This window comes from Catharus ustulatus, chromosome 21 (genome assembly GCF_009819885.2).
Source record: "Catharus ustulatus isolate bCatUst1 chromosome 21, bCatUst1.pri.v2, whole genome shotgun sequence".
Classification (NCBI taxonomy): domain Eukaryota; kingdom Metazoa; phylum Chordata; class Aves; order Passeriformes; family Turdidae; genus Catharus; species Catharus ustulatus.
The window spans coordinates 1,912,775-1,930,629 of record NC_046241.1 but is presented as its reverse complement, the minus strand read 5'-3'; the positions used below and the strand labels follow the sequence as shown (position 1 = coordinate 1,930,629).

General features: G+C 48.1%; 2 protein-coding genes across 2 annotated transcripts in view; both read right to left on the bottom strand.

The window, feature by feature from the left end:
• Positions 1 to 17,855, bottom strand: part of EHMT1 (euchromatic histone lysine methyltransferase 1) — a 274,314-nt gene that overhangs the window by 196,126 nt on the left and 60,333 nt on the right. The gene's annotated exons all lie outside the window — the stretch shown is intronic.
• Positions 1 to 17,855, bottom strand: part of LOC117005611 (voltage-dependent N-type calcium channel subunit alpha-1B-like) — a 110,962-nt gene that overhangs the window by 84,696 nt on the left and 8,411 nt on the right. The window contains exon 3 of the mRNA XM_033077492.2: positions 15,692 to 15,831. Within this exon, the coding sequence (XP_032933383.1) occupies positions 15,692 to 15,831 (140 nt within the window). The remainder of the gene's footprint in view (positions 1 to 15,691; positions 15,832 to 17,855) is intronic.

Sequence of the window (17,855 nt, the reverse complement as noted above, 5' to 3'; positions counted from 1 at the left end):
AACCACAACACCTCAGTAATTCAAGCCAAGTTTGCCAAAACCTTTCCTTGCAGAAAGGGAGCATGGAGAACATTTTTTGTGCCAGCACTGTTAAATCGAAACCTTTAGAGTCTGGTATTTTCTACTTGAAAGGATGTCACAGTTTAATTTCCCAAATAAAACTGAAGTTAAAAAATAAAAATTGAGAACATTAAAAGCTTGAAATAATCATAATCCAGATTAGACAAAAAACATTACTCCTCATTTTCCCCAATTTTCTCGCCTTTTTAATCTGTTTTTCGTATGAAACTCAGGTCTTTCAGTGCTTCTGCACGCCATGAAACAATTCCCTTGATTTTTCACGGAAGCTGAAATCGGGGTTATTTGCACAACCAAAGCAATAGCACCACGTGCATTTCCATACCTCTCAGACAGCTAAATTTAACGAGTTAATTACGTGGAGAGGAGAGGGGAAGTGTAAGAAAGGCTGCACCTGGCAGCAGGAAACCAAAACCATCTCTGCTTGCTCCAGGAGCAGCTCTGGAGCCCTTTCATGGAGGAGCCTCCTCATCCTCGCCTTCACCTGCTCCATGCTGGAACAGCCTGGCACATCTCAGCCCGTACATTTTGTCCCCATTTGAAATCCTCCTTTGAAAAACTACAATAACTCAAAAAAAAAAAAAAAAAAAAAAAAAAAAAAAAAAAAAGGAGAAAACTGAGAGGTTTAATTACTTTTATCCCTGTCTGAGAGGCGCTTTCAAGTATAGCCAGGGTTCCTGGAATTGCAGTCCCAGTGCCAGGGAGAAAATGAACAGCAAGAGACAGGCTAAAAAAATCCCCGGCTCCCGGATATTTGCCTGAAGCACAGCTCGTTTCCAAGAACGAGGCGCTGTAAAGTCAGGCTGGGGCTGGGCTCCAGCAACGCCCTTCCCATCACTCTGCTCCAAGGTTACACCGAGCCCGAGCTCGGGGATTTACGGATCCTCCACACACGCACGGCTCAGGCTGGGTGAGGTGGGAGCGGTGAGAGGTGGGTTTGGTTCTGTGGGTTTAGTGAGAGCTCAGGGGAAAGGCTCTGTGTCCAGCACAGGCTCCACAGAGGAGCTGGTTCCCTGACAGAGGAGCTCTGGGAAAGGCACAGCTCCCAGCTCCCAGCCTCCAACCCCAAACACCAACGGAGCATCCCAAGAGTCATTTCCATGGAGTCACCTTGGCGGGGTCTGCAGCAGCGGGCGGTGCCAAGGCAGGGCAGGCTCGGGTGCCAGCTGAGATGGCAGCCCTGGGATGTTCAGGGTGATCAGACACCGAGTGCAGCCCTGGCCCGGGATGCAGCCCTGCTGGAGGTGCCAGCTCAGCACTTTCCTACCTGTCACCTGCGTCAGTGCCCGGGCTCCGGCAGGGGGTTCTCAGCTGCACTCTGAGTCCTTCAGCCAAGGCACACAGAGCAGCCAGGGGGATGCTCACCCCACTCCTACTTTAAATCTTTCCAAGGTTTTGTTGGTTTTGGTTTTGCACAAGCCCCTCTTTTGTAAAGAGGAAAGTGAACGTGGGTATGACCTCATGAGTCTGGGGATGATGAGCTCTTGTAAATCACAAATCTCTCCTGGACAAGAGATTGTGGCTTTCCCTGCAGCTCACAGAGAGCCTGGCCTGCCTGGCTGTGCATGCAAACAAACACCACAGGGCTCTGCCTCACAGCTCCGTCCCTCAGACCACTCACCTGCAGCTGAGCTGCCCACGCAGATTTGGAAACTGGCACAAGGCAGCTGGATCCCACAGATCCCCTTCTACAAACAGCTCTACCAAAAAAACCAGTCCAAGAGGCTCAAAGTATGATGGGAAGTACACAGCAGACACACACCAAGGCCTTGGCTCTGTCCCCCTCTTGAGCTGTCTTCACCCTGAGTCACCATGGCCACCACAGGCTCCTTCCCAAGCCCACCCCATTCCCTCATCCCAGCACCCAGGGACTCGGGCTGAGCTTTCCCAGCACATTCACGACAATCCCAGCTCCAGCCACGCCTCCCACACCAGCAGCAAGACCAGAGCAGTGCCAGCACTGGCAAACACGAGCTGTGAGGGGAGGCAATGGCTCTGCCCCTGCAGCACAGCCCTGAGCAGTGGCACCCATCAAATCCCACCCCATGGCAGGGGCAGGGGACAGGGACCTCTCAGGGCACAGGGACCTTTCAGGGGACAGGGACCTCTCAGGGCACAGGGACCTCTCAGTCCCACCTTTATACCAAGTCCTGAGCAGTCTCACAGCAGTGTCATCTTTCCATGCTCCTCTCCTGCAAGGACATCCAGCCTCTCTCTGTCACCACCTTCTTTCCATGGATCAGGATCTCTTTCACCACCCACCTTAGAATCAGTTTAACATCCTGGCAGCCATGGACACACAGTTCTTTCTCTCCATCCTCTCATACCTGCAGGCCCTTTGGCACATGATAAGCTCGTGGTCCCTCTGCAGTGTCAGCAGCAGAGTCCCAGACACCTCTAACGTGTCAGATCAGGCTCTGCAGTGGGATGAACGAGGCCTGGAGCATCTCCTGGTGCTGCCAGTGGTGCTGGGGTGGTTTTAACCAAGCAGTCCAACACCATCTCTACCAGGGCAAGGAAATTACTCCCTCCTAACCCCCCTGGCAGTGACTCTACACCACAGTTCATGACACTGACCCCTCATCCCTGACCAAGCTTAGCTTCTGCAGAGCTGACAGCATCCAAGATGGGTTTGGTCCACACAGAAACCTGGGAAGATCAAGAGGAATAAATGGCTGCAGCCCCAAGGACCCTGTTTTGCAAAGTCACTTTCCTTGATCCCATCCATATTTCAGCACAGCTCCAACTGAGCCCCATTAATGTAATTGATTCTTAATGGCATTCTCCAAGAAACCATGTGAAGATTTTAACAGGCTATTAGATGGAAATTAAGCCTCACCCAAACCTTCCTCCTGTGGAACAAAGGTTTCCAAAGATGCAGGGGGGCTATTCCATTCCTGCTAATGGATAAGAAGGTTTGATTTGAGGAAAAGGGACACTAATTCTGCATTTTCCAGCCCTCACAGAAGAACACCAGAGGTTTGTAGATATAAGGAAAGGATTTCTCATCCTTCCCACACAAGCCAGATCAGAGGGCAGCCCTAGAGGGATCAGAAGCAGAAGTGCTCTTTGATGAGCTGGAGGGCTTCCAGGTTTCAAAAAGGAAAAATAAATACAAATTTTATTTGCTTTTGTCCCCTGGGCACCTTCATGCCAAGCAGGCCTCAGCTGATTGCTCAGATGTGACCTCTGAAACCCAAAGAGCTGAACCTGGCCTGGGGTCACAGCTGTGGTTCCAGCATTGCTGGAAGGTTCCTGCTGCAGGAAACATTTACAGCCCCGTCCTTCTGTGGAAGGAGGCACCAGGAAAACACTCCCAACTTCTCCTTCCATTCATGAGCCACAGCTTTTGAAAGCCAACCCATGATTCCAGCATTCCAAAGGCAGGACAGGATCCTGAGCACTGCCTTTGCCATGGAGCACATTCCTCTCTCTCCCCAAGGTGGAGCCCCCCATTTTCACACCACAGGTCGGTGGCAGCACTCGTGGACATTTTGACTCAGAGCATGTCACCTCCCCCAAAGGTCCAAGCCTGCCTGGGGTTCAGCTGTGACAGACACCCCCAGCTGCAGCTCTGGGTGTGGATTTAACACATTCCCCGTGGAACACGAGCGCTCAGCTCCGTGCAAGAGTCTCCCACTCACTGTGAGTGAGCAGCTAGAAGAGTTCTAGCTGATGATTTCTAGAAGATGATGCTGTTACCATCTCTTTTACTTCTGATTCAAGTTCCCCACACTTCATTTCAACATTTTTAAAGGCTTATTTTTACTTCTTTAGGGATGTTTCAAACACTACTTTTCAGTGCTGACAGCCAGCCTCCTTCACGAGAACATTACAAAGTCAGGTACCAGCACTGCCTTCATTTTTAAAGAGGTGGAAATGTGGAAACAAAGGGGAAAAAATCAGCCTAAAATCCCTTATTAGCCAAAGACATTAACAGAAGAAAAAAACAGAACACCCCAAATCCCATCCATTGCCCAGTCTGCTCCAGAAGAGAACCTGAACTGCATCATTCTGGATCTGCCTCAGACACAGCATCAGCTGCTTCCTGCTTCAAACTAAAACAAGAAATTGGATCATGCTGAGCTTCCTTTGTCCTTTTCACCCTTTGTGAAAGGCAGGGGTTACCATCATTTTGTATCTGTTATAACTGGTTTTAAAGTTGTGACCAGAGAGTGAAAAAAATTAAGCATTTTTTAAAAATATGCTTTGGGGTAGTCCTGTCTGTACAACTGCTAATCAACTCGAGCATTTCCAAATCCCTTTTTATTGTACCTATCCAATTTTAGTACTTTATTGATTATTACAGAAGAAGAAATTTAAAGAAGCTCAGGATTCATCCAGCCAGTCGAGGAAGTAAGTTTGGCCACAGAACTTTAGGAATTTGGAATGCCTCTGCCCAGGAAATGGGTAAATCAGGCTGAGATTTGGCATCAGAAGACAAGAAAGGTAAAATTTTTCATTTCAGCACATTTCTCAGAGCAGAGATAAGCTGCAGAGATCTGTGATGAGGTTATTTGTGTTATCAGCTAAATGGTTTTGAACAGATACAGCATCACTTACTTGGAGCACAAGGATATGAACTTTTGAAAATAATGGGATTAAAAAGAAATGTAAGGAGTTTTCTGGACTTCAGTCTTCATCCTGCAGCCAGAATTCAGTGGTTCATGTCTTTATCAAGTGACCTCATCTTTTCTCCAGGCCTGTTTCTAATGACCCTCAGGAAAGGTGTTACCCCCCAGCTGCAGCCAAGAGTGCAGATCCCTTCCCAGAGTGGAAATAACTCCCTGAACCTCACACAGCCTTTGGCTGCCCCCCTTCTCCCGGCGCTGGAGGCCAGAAAAGCAGCAGAGATTTGTCTTTGGCACTGGGAGGGAGGTTTGTTAATGCTCCTCCCCAGCAGGAGAGCTTTCATGCCTGACTTGTGGCAGCTGGACGAGCTCTCAGGTCTGACTGAAGCCTCATTGAGGACAGGGCCACCCTCTGATTAGATAATTTCACCTGCCAGAAGCTTCTCCTGTGTTCCAAATCCTGCAAAACTGGGAGGCTGCGGCTGAGCTCCTCCCACAGCAAGGTCAAGGGGATGCTCCAGCATGGACAGGGAGCAGTGACCCCCCTGCAGCACCAACTCTGAGGGTGCCAGACCTCCCTCCTCTGCAGAACCAGCCCTCCTTTATCAAAGTGACAGCCACATTACCAGAAACCACCTGGGATTCGTTTTAAATGAGTGATAATTTTCAAGCCCAGCTCTTTTCCTGAAGCTGAGGCTGGTGGGGTTGGAGGGCACACTCAGCACTGGAGCACTGAAGTTTCTCTCTGAGCTGTAGCAGGAAGATGTTTGATCTTTAAATCAGACATGGAGTGATGAAATAGCACCACTCCTATCACTGCTGTTTCATGTCTAAAGTGACAAAGTCATATTCCCAGGTCAGGCTGGAACAGGCTGGATCCTGCTCCCCAGCCCTGGCTGCTGCAGGATTCAGAAGAAATTACAAGATAAAGAAAAGGACAATTATGAAACAGCCTGTTCACATTTCCACCTAACTTATTCCAGGGTGCCAGGGAAAGGCCTAATCATCCCCCTTCAAAAAAAAAAAATCCCATTTCCCTTCTGGTGGATCTGAAGATGATCTCAAGGCTACTTTGGTCTCAAGACCCAAAACAGCCCATTTCAGCTGGAGCAAAGGCTTGTGATGATTTCCATGAGTTAATTACATTTCCATTAGTGAAGAAGTTCTAAAACTTCATTTTCGTCACTGATGCTTTTTGAGTCCTACCAAAATAGATAGGGAAACATGGTTTCCTTTCTGCTTTCCTTTATCTATCTCACCCTTATGAGACTTGGCTCTTAATTTTAACTCTCTCAGCCTTTTCACTTCTCCTTAAATGGACATTTCTTCAACCCTTTAATCATTTTCACAGCCTTCATCCTAAGCTCCCATGCCCAAACTTTATTTAAGGATGCTGGTTCAGGGTGTTTGAGAGGGGGAAACTGAACCTAAAAGACTGAAAGATTGAACTGTCTTCCTTTTTTTAGATCTTTTTAATTGGAAAATAAGCAGAGAGCTCCAGTTTAAGTTCTTTCAAGGCTGTTTTGAACCAGAAGCAAGTTACATTCAGCCAAGTATTTCTGATTATCAGAGTTCTTCAGCACAGGAACATTTTGTAGCTGAAAAAGTCTCAGTCTTCTCCAAGCAACTAATTTTTGTCCTTCACTTCTGTACTTCTACATCATCCCATGGACCATCAACGTGCTCCAAAGCCTCAGTCTGGCTCTGGGGCTCCAGTAGGGCCAAGTCCTACAGGGAATTTGTGTAGGCAAAAGAGGGGAGTCAGCTTTAACTCCTCTTCAGAAACTCCCCTAAGGAACCTTCTGCCCACAGATTCCTGGCTGAGAGCAGCCCTCCCCTCTTTGGAGAGCCCCAAGAACAATTTCTATTCCCAGGGAAGCCCAGCACTGCTCCAATCACTACTCCTGATCCTTTCCTTGCTTAAATCTCACCCAGCCCAAGCTGAACCGACTTGAACTGAGCCAACAGCTAAAGCCATTATTGTCTAAAATTGGGTTTAACTCAGGAGTGACCTGAACTTCTTGCTCCAGAGGGAGGCTTTTAAAATTCTGCAGCTGATCACGAGAACCACCTACACAAACACACCCAGCCCTGCAGCCAGCTCAGAAACCAAGACAACTCCAGCACTGACAGAATAACATCCACCAGAAAAGCCTGACCTGTTTCCTGAACGCTCCACCCTGAGATCACCGAGCAAATGAGTTGGTTTCATTTCTTAATCCAAATTAATTTGGATTCACTGATGACTTTTCTGGCCACCAGAATATGGGGGGATGGAGGAGGGAGGAGACACAACTGTGCCAGACATGCATTTAGCTGGTGCTGACCGTGCCAGGAGGGAAAGGTTTCTCCTGCGTATTGTTTAGGTGGCCGTGCTCCTTTGTGAGGATCAGGGAACCTTCCAAAGCCTCTGAGCTCACCCCACAGGTCTGATGTGCCACAGGAGGCAGGACTTTGTCAGGCTGAGCTGCTGGGCTTGCCCAGGGATGACGAGTGGCCTTCCCACACCAGGAGTTCATCAGAGGAGTCATCCTGCAGCCTGACCCCATTCACTTGGGATCCCCCCCTCTGTCCCAGCCCCATCACACCCCTCAGCACAGAGAAGATGCAAGAGGGCTGAAGTTAAGCAAAAAATCTTGTGGAATTGTGTGGAAAAGCATCTCCAGGTGTTGATCCTGGACTTGGCTTGACCTGGAATTCACACATTCTCTGGCTCCAGCTTCCAGTGTGGAAGCCTGGCCCTGGCCAGGACATCCTACACACCTCGCTGGTGGCTCAGCAAGAACAAAATGGAAAATCAGTTTTCTGAATCCAAATTTTCCAAATCCAAGTTTTCTTGATGTTTTCAGAGAGCCCTAAGGAAGGGAATGAGAACACCCAAAGCCTTTGGGGTGAGATGTGGATCCAAGGACATGGGCAGACATGGCACTGCTGGTGCTCAGGCTTGGATCACAACTAAAACCAGGCTGATTTTCCAAATCCTCTCCCTTTCCCACAGTCACAGGCAGGTTCTCCTCTCAGATAAGCAGGCACTTTGCCATCCAAAGCTGCTCCCCTGGGAACTGGGACACAGCAGCAGAAGCACCATTTGAGAAACAGGAGTCTGAGGTAACCTGCAGCCTCCTCCTCATCTAATTATGGGACAGCACTCAACACCACACACACCACTTGGGTATTTTGGGCTTGGCGATTTTTTTTGTTTGTTCATTTTTAAACTAGGAAGCATTAAAAATAAGAAATTAAAGCACTTTGGAGCTGCAGTTTGATGTGCTGGTTTGGGGTTGAATTCCCAGTATCCACACCCAAGCTCCAAGAGCAGCTTCCAATGTTTTCCACCTCTAGGTGCCCACAGGACACGGTTGCCAGGGCAGGATCACACATTAGGAGCAGATCCCAAGGTCCAGAGTCCTCTTCCCACCTGCAGGCTCCACAATTGCCTGTGCAGCTGCTTCCCTCACAAGAGAAAATATTTCCCTGCCACCCACCTGCCTTTGAGAGCCATAAAAAGCTAAAAATACTGTCTGGACTCTGAACCAATGATCCTGTCTGCCTTTGATAAAGCCCTGGCAACCCTTGTTCCACTTGGGATGGTCACTCCTCCTTGACAGCTGCCCAGCTTCAGGGAGAGGCAAACCCCCATAAATATTGTCTGGCCACTCTTGGTGAGCACAAAGCTTCCAGGAAGCACAAACAGGCACAAAACGTGGAAATGGGCACAAGATGGAAACCTGGATGGTTTTGTTTTCTCTCTCTTTAATATAAAGGGGTTTGTTTGTGCCTCAACTTCCTGGCTCCTCGTGCTTCCCACCATTATCACTTCCCACCCCAGGTATTCAATACCTCACAGTCCCTTTTAATAAAGGAAGAGAGCAGCACATCCATCTCATTATCTGTTTGCCCTTGAGAAGTTCTCTGACCTGAAACGTTTGGTTTGCCACCACCAGAGCAGAGCCAGAGAAGGATAATTTCTGCCAGGGAAGGGCTGTCCCCACCTGCAGGTCCTCTGAGGGGCTGGGACCATCTGCAGCCTTCCTCTAAGCACAGCCCAGAGTCCTCCTCTGCCCAGGAAAGTCTCCTGATTTAGCAGCCAGCCACACAATTACTCACCCACCCGCTTCTCTCAACCTGCCTCCAGCCACCCCCACCAAAATCGATGCAGAAAAGCCACTACAAGCAACAAAAAAAGACTCGAGCCCTAATTAACTCTCCGAGAGGCTCAGCACAGCCTGGGTCCCCCTTTGCTCAGAGAAACAAGCCCAGAGGGAAAACAAATTCCAGTCCCAAGGAAGCTGCTGCTCCACTGGGCAAAAAAGGAAATGGGGACATTTGCCAGATGGGTTCAGAGGCCTCAAACCCTTCCTCCCTGTCCAGTCTGCTCTGAAGGGAGCAGCTTCTGCAGCTTCTGAGAGCCCAGACAGCCAAGGGACAGAGAATAGAACAATTTCTGTTCAACCTGTAACCTCACATACCCTCCTCCCTCCCAGTTACAAACTCTCTCTGCTTCAAAAATGAAAATGTGGGTGTTTATCTTCCTCCCTTGCTGCCCTGACCCAGCAGCCAGAACACCAGGTAACACCTTATAGGTAAATTCCCTGTGTCTTGTCCACCTTTATCTGATTTAATTTCAGAAGGGACCCTTTGTTCTTCTGAGCCAGCAAGTGTCCATCCATCACTGGAGCATAAAAGAAATGGAAAGCAAGGATCAGCTGCATTAAAATCCATAAAGGCTTTGCTCCTGCCATGACTCATGCACGGTGCTGACAGCCCCGAGTCCATCAGCACCCCAACCAAACAGCTCCTTTTCCTTGTGACAGCCAACCAGGACTGGTTCCTTCTCAAAGCATCCCTTTTCCCATCTCCTGTTGCTGCTCTGCTTTGCTTTCTAGCACACAAGTGCCCAAATTTGCACACTGGGAAAGCAGAGGGAAATCTGCACTTCCCTGCTCCGACCCCTTTGTTCCCTGCATCTCCAGACCCACATCTGATACACAAAGCATTGAGCAACTACCTGAAGGGGTGGTGCAGGGAATCCAAGGGGGCTGATTTAATTTGAATTTCATTTTTATACTTAATTCTGTGGTTATTTGCAGGTGGAATATAGCATCAGAGGATCACAGAAAGGTTTGGGTTAGGAGAGACCTTAAAATACACCCAGTGCCACCCCTGCCATGGCAGGGACCCCTCCCACTGTCCCAGGCTGCTCCAGCCCCAATGTCCAACCTGGCCTTGGGCACTGCCAGGGATCCAGGGGCAGCCACAGCTGCTCTGGGCACCCTGTGCCAGCCCTGCCCACCCTCACAGGGAAGTATTTTTTCCTATATCTCATCTAAACCTCCCTTCTGTTTGAAGCCATTTCCCCTCATCTTGCCAGCCTTTTACACAAAGTACACCAGAGCTCAGATATCCTCATTTAAGGGCTTCTGAATGCACAGGAACACACACATGGAGAGAAAGAAATGCTGGAGCCAGAGCTTCTATGATTATTTGACAGCTTTAAGAATCCCAGCCCTCACCAAGGCATTTCCTTCTCAAACACTTACCTGGTCACATCCCCCCACACCCTGTCTGGGAGGTACATCCACCTCAAAGAGGCAGATCTAAGGTCCAAACCTGCTGCACAGCCCAGGCTGGGTGGTTCCTGTGCCTCCCACTCTGTCAGTCATCACTGCATCCAAGGCTGCTGCTCCTCAAACTCAGCACCAGGAATAGCAGCTCCCACTGCCCACATAGCAGGATGATCCTGGTAACCAGCAGCGCTCACATCGAGGATGAGCAGGGCTTTATGTTGCCACTAAATGAGTTGCCTTCCAAATTATTAGCAGCATCAGGAGCTGGGAGCCCATTTCTCCGACAATCAAGATGATTCTGGCTCTTGTAATTTGTTCCAGACAGCCTGAGACATCCGTACCCACACTGAGACTTTGTGCACATCATTTGGCAGCTCCGGGCCTGGCACACGCTGTCTCTGCCAGTCCCACCCAGAGATCCAGGCAGCTGATCCAACTGGCTCAAGAAGCCACCAGAACTCTTCGAGAGTGTTTAATCCAGGCTGATTGGAAGCCAAGAGAAATTAATTCTGCTCATAAAGGACAGGGCATGATCCTGTCAAGCACTCCGTTATTTCATACCAGCCTCCAGCCAGTCTCGGTGTTGGACAAACACCCCATGGTTGTGGTCACCCCATGAGGATGTGGCAGAACTGGGAAAGGACCAGGGCAGCAGCCAAGGCCTGTGGTGCACAGAAAAGCCCTCAGGTCAAGGGAGGTTGGGCAGCATAAATCTCTGAGTGGGGAAATGCTGGCATTTCATAAAACCACAGGCATGCAGGAAAAGGAATTCCTCTTCAAACTTACTAGATGGCACCAAGGGGGATCTCAGGTAGCTGGTGATGGAAAAGGGACATGCAGCTCCTTTTGGGGTATGGAATTGAGCCCTAAGGCCCATTATCCATGGTATGATGAAACCAAAAGTATAAACAAGCTCCAAAACACAAGTGAGGACAGAGCCCTTGGACATCACAGTTTAAAAGCCTTTTTCCCCCTCAAAACCTCCAGACATGTGAATTTTGGGAATCAAAGATCAATATCACTTTGTCCATGCCTTGTTCTCCATTCTTCCCCTCAGCACACCGCCCTTGACACCAGCTCCACGTAAACCCAGCAGTTCTCCAGGCTTTGCATCCAAAGGGAGAAAACCTCCCATGAACTCCAAGAGGAGCAGGTCTGAACCCTCCAGGCCCTGAATCACAGCTCATGGCTCCAGCTGGGGAATCTGGGGACAGGACAAATTTGTTCCCCAAACAACTGTGGATTTCTGAGATTTTCAACCCAAAACATGTAGCAGCAACAGAGTTAAAAGTCTCTTTGCCTCCACCTTGGCAAAAGTGCATTAAGATCACCCAGGCCAGCTGAGAAATTGCAATTTTGTGTGATTTAGAGCTGCTAATGGGTGATGCCATCACTGGAGCCAATGCAATCCCACATGAGCAGGAGCTATAAAATGTGTTTTTTCTCCCCAACAGCAACAGGCCCATCCCAGCAGGGGCAGATTTCATTGAGACTCGTCTATAACTGGTGGAGATCACAAGAAATCACTAAAAAAATCACAGAGGAAACAAAATCTTTCAAAGGGAACAACCTATTCTTTTCTCAGGCCTTTATTAACAGCAGATCCACAGGTTTCCTTGGAAGCAAATGAGAAATAGGCACCACAGCATTGCTGGGAAAAGAAACCGAGGGAGTGTTTTCTGGAACAACAAACCAAAGCCATTTTGGGCCACTATCTGTTAGACTCGAGTTTAGCTCAATAGGATATTGATCCTGGCTGCATGGAACACAGCCCTGATGTATTTCCTGATTAACAACTTCTGCTGTCTGCTTTTGACAAACAAAATCTCCCTCGTTGCAGGTAGATAAAAAATATATTTATCAATAATTCCAGGGTGGAGGCATTGAGTAGCTAAAAAAATTTAATAAAAAGAAAAATGGGTTGGAAAAAGCAGGTGGGAAGGATTGCTGCATGATCACTGGAATATTTACATAAGGCTAAGTTCAATCAATGCAGAGCCTTCCCCCACAGCCTCCTCCAAAACACACCCAGACTCTGGCTGGCCTTTTTCCTATGGAAACAGAGAATGAGAGCAGAGCTGCTCTTTGCTTTTCTGGGGCTCAGCTAAAAGCTGAAAATGAGATCAGGTTTTCTGACATTCACCATTTACCTTAATAAAAACAGGTAACACTCGGCAGGATTAGCAGTACACAGCTCTGTGTGGGGTATTGTGGAACATTTTCACGATCTTTCATGCTTACACAGAAATAAAAAATTAAAGAAGAGGAATCAACATCCCTCTATAATACTGAAGATCAATGTAAAACTGCAAGAAGAAATCTTGCACATATGGCAAAGGGAAGCTTTTGATAGAGTAGCAAAATGATATTTCAAAAACTGATGTCCTACCTCTCTATATTTATAAGAACGCATTAAGTACTGCCTTAGCACTGTCCTTTTTTATTATTCCCTAATAAATTACAGCTTGATCATTTTTTGAAATGCACAGATCCAAGTCTGCCTTCTACAGAAATGAAAATGAAGTTCCCACTCATGTCACCACCTTGCAGCCCTTCCCTGGAGGGTCTGTCAGCAGGAAATTTCTCCTTCATCAAGCTGACTCTGAAGTCTTGGTGCAGAAACAAGGAGGATTTTGTCCCAAACAAACAGCCCTGCACAGCTTTCTCCTCTCACCTGAACTCATGCAGGCAGTGGGCACGTGGAAGGGTTCTGGCCACTGAAGGAAACCCAAAGAAGAGGAACTCCAGGTTTCCATCACAGCCCCATGGCAACAAATGAGTGAACTAAGAACTTAATCATGATCTGGGCAAGGCAGAGCAAAGCACACCAGGCTACAGAGAAAACACTAATTCAACCCCCAGTGTGAAGCTGCAGAGCTTTCAGTGCTCTCTCCACCTGGGCTGGAAATACTCAGGAAAGCATCAAACCAAGCATGAGTAACTCTGTTATTCTCAGTCCCTACCCCCTAACGCCAAAAATCGGGCACAAGCTCAAGTGCCTTGTTAAATCCAGCCCTCGAATTACAAGGATTAGAGGTCTGGATTTCCTCGCTGGAGATGACTCTTGGGTTGATGCCGATGAGTTCAGCCTTTGCCACCCCTGCACTGCTGCCTGGTGGGAAGCCCTTGTACAAGACAATTTCAGCGGGGCCCAGTTGGTGTCACCATTGGAAACAGCAGCGGTGACGTTACAGGATGGCACTTCAAAGGCACCCGCGGGGTTGCAGATGGCACCGGGGGTCCTTGTTCCAGCTGTCTCATCAAGCTGATTTCCCACAATTATTTTCCAGGATCAAACAGTGCTACAAACAGCTCCCACAAGAAACCCAGTGCAGGGGAGACGCCGGAGGTGCTGCACATTCCAGGGGGATCTGAACATTCCGGGGGGAATCCGGTAGATTCCGGGGGGATCCGCACATGTTCTGGGGGATCCTGCACATTCCAGGGGGATCCCACACGTTATGGGGGATTCTGCACATTTCAGGGGGGTCCCACACATTATGGGGGATCTGCACATTCCAGGGGGGTCCCACACATTCTGGGGATCCCACACATTATGGGGGAATCTCGCATGTTCCGAGGGGATCCTGCACATTCCGGGCAGATCCCAAAATTCTGGGGGCATCTCACACATTCCAGGGGGGATCTGCACATTCCAGATGGATCCCACACATTCGGGGGGGATCCCACACATTCCAGGGGATCTGCACATTCCAGGGGATCCCACACATTCCAGATGGATCCCACACATTCTGTGGGATCCCACACATTCCAAGGGGATCCCACACATTGCAGGAGATCCCACACATTCCAGATGGATCCCACACATTCCAGATGGATTCCACACATTCCAGGGGATCCCACACATTCCAAGGGGATCCCACACATTCCAGATGGATCCCACACATTCCAAGGGGATCCCACACATTCCAAGGGGATCCTGCAGCCACTTCAGCTGCTGCTGAAAATCTTGGAATGTCTTGGTTGTGAAATAAAACCAACCAACTCTGGAGTCTTGGGTTTATGGAGGAAAAAAAAAAAACTAAAAGGAATTGAAAGCATGCCTAAACAATATGGCTGGGATTCAGAAAAGCTTTTCTGTAGAGCCTGGACTTCAGGTAGAGAACCACTGGAGCCAGCTGAATTCCAGCTCATACTGGAATGCTTTGCTGTAGGATAAATTCAACCAATGCCAAAGTCCTTTCCAGAATCAGGGCCTTGGTTTTATTTTTTTTTTTAACACAAACAACGGTGTGAAGCTAACTAGGAATCAGAACAGAGTGTCAGTGAGAATAATTGTAGCATCTGTGCTAATTCTCTTTTCATCCTGGTACCCCCTGCTTCTAAGTATGGAAATCTGATTCTCCTTGTGCCTCCACTGAAGTTTCTATTGATTAAATACCCAGCCCCAGCAGCAGGAGAATCAAGCACTGCATATTTATTCTCTTCCTCTTAATACATCAAGAATTCCCTTTGGCCTCTCAAGTGCTGTATCACAGGGTGCCCTGAATGCAAATGGAATTACAGTGATCATGTAGCTAATGAATACATTTGTATATGTATGCAAGCATTTCCCTACTCCTCACCACCAGCAGGAGCAGGGAACATCCACGTTCAGCACACACACAGGCAGGGAAGCTGTGGGAAAGGATGGCTATGGGAAGCATATCAATAGCAGGAGCCAGGCTGCAGTTTCTGGGGAGAAATGAACTGAAATCCTTCCAAGATGAAGGCTGCAAGCTCAGGACCTCACACAGACCTTTGGATCGCTTCCTCTGAAGCTTTAAAGCCCAATTTGTAGACTAGAAATGTTCATGTTTATGTTTTTATTACCCACCAGCATCACCCTCTATTTATATAAATAGACAGAAACTGCTGCAATGCATAATGTAAAATATTGTCAGCATTTTCAAGAGAGACATCAGTGATATCATCTCAAACCAGGCTACAAAATGCACATGTGACCTTTTCACCTCCATCCTTAATGAGACATTTGGAATTCTTTTCAAAGTTGTTGAGTTCTTTTGAGAAAAGTTATTTCATAGGGAAATAAATTCATTCCTGCAGAAACTTGGCCAATTTCAGAGTTGTAACAGCTTAAAACCAGGATGCATTTAATTTGTTAGCACACTCCATGTTGACTTCTAAAGTCTTCCTGTAACATTAGAAAATAAATTGATTTAAATCAGGTTCAAGTACCAGTGGCAATTAGAACCTGCAAAGTCACAGAAATGTCAGGAGGTGTCTGGATCAGATACACACTGGAATATCTACAAAGAAATATCCTCACAACCACTTTTGGTTCAAACGCTTGGCAAGTGACTCATTCAGCACAAGAGCCATCCTTTGGATTTACCACAAGCAGAAATGCAGGTTTTTAGTGCTGTTCCCCTCCAGTCAGGCCCAGCCCAGAGTAAACAAACACCAAAATCAGGGTGAGTCCCCACCAAGCTCAGGGGAGAGGAGGTCACTTACCCTGTGAGGACCACGACAAAATCCATCACGTTCCAGCCGTTCCGCAGGTAGGAGCCTTTGTGAAAAACAAAGCCCAGAGCGATGATTTTGATACCAGCTTCAAAACAAAATATTCCAATAAAGTACGGCTCAGTGTCGTCCTGGAAAAGAAAGGAAAGGAAATTCCAGGAGTCAAGGAGATATCTGTGTTCCTGCTCTGATAACCCATCCCCTGAACAGCTACAGGCACCACCTTCACACCTTCTCCACTCTTTGAACACAGCTGAACTAGAAGGTTTCAGTTTACTGGAACTAAGCTCAGAGAGGAATTTCATTATTATTTCTCTGAAATTAATTTTCTTTATAAATTGGCAATTCCATTGGCCTTCATCCTGATGGTTTCATGCCACACTTTCCTCCTTTATGGAATGTTCTGGAGAGAATTTTGATGTGGAGATTTTGCTCTAAGGGTATATTGAAATTAGAGATGACAGGTTTCTGGAGTCATTGGCGTGGAAGATGCTCCACAATTCATCCAGGGACCTGAAACAAGAGGGTATCTTGGGGAGCAATTGTCAGCACAGCGAGCCTGGCAGCACTGACAGGAAATTATTTATTTATCATTTATTCCATCAGTTCTTTCTTCACTCCTTCTCCTCCATTTTATCAATTTTCACAGCTGCAGCCTCATTTTTTTTCCTTTCACTGGGAATCTGGTTCAGGGAGAAATCCCCAACCCCTCCCATGAGCAGCAGGAGCAGCAAGATTTGTGTCTCAGGTCCATGATGCAGACTAACACATCCCTTGGGATCGCAGATTCGTGTCCTTGCTCACTACAGAGAAAATCAAGCACAGTCCCTACAGTTTTACTAAACCTTTTATTCAATCTCTGCACCAGATCTCTCAGGATTAGACTTTATTGACAGGAGTTTCAACACTAATTCAGTGCCAAATGGAAGCATTCACATTTGGAAGGAAGATTTGGGCAAGAAATGAGAACAAAGCAAGAGGTAAAAGCAGTGGGCATCAATTTCAAGAACTTGTTCATCAGCTTTGGCACCAGTAACCAATTTCCAAATGTACCTTAGATCCTGGTTTTCAGCTGAATTCAGTGGAAGAAAAGCAGCCCTACCCAAAAGGGAAACAAACTTCCACAGTGAGAGATTAGAAATCTCTTTTCCAGTAGCTTTGGCATTTCTGGCCACCAGAACCAAAGAGCTGAGCTGCTGTTTAAGGGACAGTTGTTGATATTTTTCAATTCTCCCAATGACAAAAGGGAATTGGTTGTTCTCTGATGGAAAAAGAGCAGGAATGTTGAGGCTTGTGGTCCCAGAACCAGGGAAGAACAGGTTTGACACAAGCACGGCAGTTCCTGCTCAGCTCTGGCACAGACCCACACTTCAGGACAGCCCTTGCTCCAGAAATTAAAATTTTCACTCCTAAAAGTTCAGCCTTGAGAGGTGATGCTGAGAGGGGCCCTCAGCTCTGTCTGTCCCTGTCTGTCTGTCTGTCCCTGGGTGTCCCTGTCTGTCTGTCTGTCCCTGTGCTCAGGAGGGTCAGAGCAGTCCCAGGCTCTGCTCTGAGCCCAGCAGTGGCCCCAGAGCCATGGACAGGGACTGACCCCAGGAGTTCCCCCAGCCCAGGAGGCAGAACTTGTGCCCTGGGCAGTGCCCAGCCCTGAGCAGAGCCCAGAGAGGCTGTGGGGTCTCCTCCTGGGGATGCTCCAGTCCTGTGCCCTGTGCTCTGGGTGGCCCTGCTGGAGCAGGGAGGTGGCACCAGGTGACCCCACTGTGGTCCCTCCCAGCCTGACCCATCCTGGGACGTTTAACTTCACAGCACAAGGAGTCTTGGCTGGACATGACTGAAAATAAAACCCTGAGAGGTTTTTCCATCAGCAGCTGAATTCAAGTTCTGTTCTCCATATCCCTACACACCTCAGTGAGAACAGCCCTTCCATGTATTTCATCTTTCACATCTTTTTCTATTCCCCTCCACCTTTGTGAGCTCCCAGCCCAGCCCTGCAGCTCCCACACCCCTGTGGTGAGGTGAAGTCACCTGCAGTGACACTCACAGGTGCTGGCTGGGCAGGGAGCAAAGCACAGCAGGGGCCTGCTGAGCTCACTCTGGGCCTCTGGCTGAAATGGAGAGGAGAAAATGAAAACCCACCCCCAAAACTGGCTTCCCC